This window comes from Zea mays, chromosome 3 (assembly GCF_902167145.1).
Source record: "Zea mays cultivar B73 chromosome 3, Zm-B73-REFERENCE-NAM-5.0, whole genome shotgun sequence".
Lineage (NCBI taxonomy): Eukaryota > Viridiplantae > Streptophyta > Magnoliopsida > Poales > Poaceae > Zea > Zea mays.
Genome location: NC_050098.1, coordinates 150,208,210 through 150,211,780, shown reverse-complemented (window position 1 = coordinate 150,211,780; position 3,571 = coordinate 150,208,210). Strand labels below are relative to the sequence as shown.

The 3,571-nt window shown below is 45.4% G+C and overlaps 1 protein-coding gene across 1 annotated transcript; it reads left to right on the top strand.

Moving 5' to 3' along the window:
* Window positions 1-1,087: 1,087 nt before the first annotated feature.
* Window positions 1,088-3,024, top strand: LOC103650722 (L10-interacting MYB domain-containing protein-like). The gene is made up of 3 exons (XM_008676288.4): window positions 1,088-1,206; window positions 1,909-2,218; window positions 2,302-3,024. The coding sequence occupies exons 2-3, from the start codon at window positions 1,913-1,915 to the stop codon at window positions 2,893-2,895; spliced, it is 900 nt and encodes a 299-aa protein (XP_008674510.2). The 5' UTR covers window positions 1,088-1,206; window positions 1,909-1,912; the 3' UTR covers window positions 2,896-3,024.
* Window positions 3,025-3,571: the final 547 nt, after the last annotated feature.

The following is a 3,571-nucleotide window of genomic DNA, read 5'->3' as shown; positions in this document are numbered from 1 at the left end:
TTACCAAAAGGACGACAACGACTACGAGAAAAAGAAAACGGTCAATTCAAACTTTTCTTTTGATTACTCTCGTATTCCTCAAAGTACAAATGCTCAATTATTATCTATTCCACTTGGTAAACCTCCTCATTTTGATGGAGAGGACTACGGATTTTGGAGTCACAAAATGCGTAGTCACTTGTTCTCTCTCCATCCTAGTATATGGGAGATTGTAGAGAGTGGAATGCACTTTGATAGTACGGATAGTCCCATGTTCATTAATGAGCAAATTCATAAAAATGCACAAGCTACTACTGTTCTTCTAGCTTCATTGTGCAGGGATGAATACCACAAAGTGAGTGGCTTGGATAACGCCAAGCAAATTTGGGACACCCTCAAAATTTCTCATGAGGGGAACGACGTCACAATGCTCACCAAGATGGAGTTGGTGGAGGGCGAACTCGGGAGATTCGCGATGATAAGGGGAGAAGAGCCAACCCAAACGTACAACCGGCTCAAGACCCTTGTCAACAAGATAAGAAGCTATGGAAGCACGCGATGGACGGACCACGACGTCGTCCGCCTAATGCTAAGGTCTTTTACTGTCTTTGATCCTCATCTTGTGAACAATATTCGTGAGAATCCTAGGTACACCAAGATGACGCCCGAGGAGATACTTGGAAAGTCCGTGAGTGGACGAATGATGATCAAGGAGGCAAGATACGTGGACGACGCATTGAATGGTCCAATCAACGAGCCTCAACCCTTGCTCTCAAGGCAACAAGAGGCAAGGAGGCACTACCTAGCAAGGTGGCACAAATTGAGGCGGCCGGACTTAGGGCCCGTTTGGCACAGCTCCAGCTCCTGATTCTAAGCGAGGATCTGGAGGAGCCGTGCCAAACGGGTATTTTTTTAAACTGATTCTCGTGTGGAGCCGAAAGATCGGGAGTCGTTTTTGTGAAGAAAGGTGAGATCTAAAAAAACCTGCTCCACCTCTCTTAAAACAGCTCCTCAACCAACCAAATATGGATCTCCCCTTAACATTTGATCGAAATTACCCGCAATTGCCATTGGACAAAAACATAACGAGTCCCTCCCGCAACCCTCCACGGCGCGCGTTCTCTGTCCCGTGGTACCTTCCTGTCGCTGAAGGGAGCGGCGGCTAGGGTTTCGACGCAGTTTCGCCGTCCTCCAGCGAGAGCTCTTCTGCTCGTCTGCGGTTCCCAGGTACGTGCGTCTTCTACCATGGTGCTTGTCTGCTCTGCTCTGGCGCAACCCAGCGTTCTGCTCCGCTCTGCTCATCCCAGCCGATCTGCTTCGGATCGATTCCGTTCCGTGGGATTCTTGCTTGCAGCAGTCCATGGAACCGTGGGATTCTTGCTTGCAGCGTTCTAGGAGGGGCCGTGGGATTCTTGCTTGCAGCGTCCCAGCCGATCTGCTTGGAATCGCACGGTACTGGCAGCAGGGGCCGTGAAGTGCCCAATGGGTACATCCGCCACCGCTGGTCGTATGCGCCACTGATGGCAGCAGGGGCCGTGTGCGTCTGCAGGGATGGATACCGCTGGCCGTATCCGCCACCGCTGGCTGTATCCGCCACCGCTGGCCGTATGTCTGCGGTTGGTTGGTGCTACGAGAAACATCTCACTGCTGGCTTGCGAATTCCTGCTTCGAGCCTCTCTGCTATGTCTGCGAATTCCTGCTTGTCTGCGAATTCCTGCTATGTCTACGAATTCCTGCTTGTCTGCTCTGGTCGCGTTCTCCTATGCTCTGCTCGTACCAGACGCTCTGCTCGCTAGCCGCTCTGCTATTTTGGTGTCAACGAATAGTTGCTTATTTTGCTTGAGAGAAAACACAATTCCCAGCCGCTCTGCTATCCGCATTCCTTTTTGATAGCTGCATATATTTGTTTTAGATTTTAATTTTTTACAGCAATATGGGTGATAGTGCCGATTGGAATGAAGATAACACTGCTCTAGTGTGTGAATTGTTCGCCGAACAAGTGAAGGCGCACAACCGGTCTGGTACCCACTTAAATAAAACAGGGTACAAAAATGTGATGGACAAATTCAAAGAAAAGACTGGGTTGTCCTACACCAAAATGCAGTTCAAGAACAAATGGGACAAGATGAGGATTGAATACACCAATTGGAAAAGACTATCGAAGGAAACTGGTTTGGGATGGGACACAGCGAAAAAAACCTGGAGTGCGACAAATGAAAGGTGGAAGAACTTGAATAAGGTAATAGAACTTTGGATAATTGTCTTTATTGCATCTTGTGTTACATGTTATATGTCTAACATCTTCTTTCTCCTAATGTGTAGCAATACAAAGGAATTGCCAAGTTTAAAGATGGGCCTCTGTTGCATGAGGAAGAAAAAGCCATCATGTATGAAGATATTAGGAACACAGGAGATGATCATTGGGCTCCGTCAAGTGGTACTACACCACAAATTCTAGAGGGTGAAACCACTGAGAACACTGATGACAAGGATGGAGACTATGAGGCCAATGATGACAAGGATGAAGACTATGAAGAATGTGAAGAGGTTTCCCCTACAACTGCTAAAGGAAAGCGTCATGTTTCTGTTGGTCGAAAGGACAAGGGTAAAAAGCCCAGGTCATTGGGAGGACATTGGGTGCAAGATCAATTGAGCAAACTTGTGACAGCAAGTGAGAAGAGCACAGCATCCGTTGAGTCTTTGGCAAGAAAGGAGGACAATGGGTGCTCCATTAGAGATGTCATGGCATTGGTGAAGGAGTGTGGTGCAGTTCCAGGAACAAAAGAACACTTCATAGCATCTCAAGTTTTTGTCAAGAGGGCAGAGAGGGAGATGTTTATGACTTTGGACACACCAGAAGAACGCTTCAACTGGCTTACAATGAAACATGATTGGCTCACTAGGATGAGTCACTAGGTTCTGTAATTTTTTGTAGCACTATGTCCCATTTTCAGTGCTAATATGTATCTGTTTAAACCTTTTTACTCCGATTTGAACATGTTGTGACATTATTGTGGATGGATTGTATCAATTTTGTTGCTGCCCTATTTTTTGTTATCTATTTTGTTGTTGGCCTTTTCACTGGTTTTTGTTTTTAAGATATTTTGTTGTTGTCTCATTCCTTTGATGTATACAGATGTCTTCTTCTTCTGATAGTGAAAGGGACTCAAGTGATTCAGAAGATGACTTGAGAGTTCTTCAAGTTATTATTGGGAACCAAAAAAATATTGTGGCTGCTGCATCTCTTTTATCATGGTACTATGCATCATATGTTGATAAGAATGAGCCAAGGGCAACAACATTTTCTGGTATTGCTTGGGTCATGGAAGCATTGAACAATCCAAAAGAATGCTACAACATGTTTAGGATGGAACCAGCTCTATTATACAATTTGCATGATGAGTTGGTAAGAGACTTTGGTCTATCCTCTTCCATCCATATGAGCTCTATGGAATCTTTAGGATTGTTTCTTGTTATTTGTGGTCATGCTTGGTCATTCACTGCCGTCCAAAAGGATTTCAAGCACTCTAATGAAACAATTAGCAGAAAATTCAGTGATGTCCTGAATTGCATGGTAGCAATGTCAAAAAGG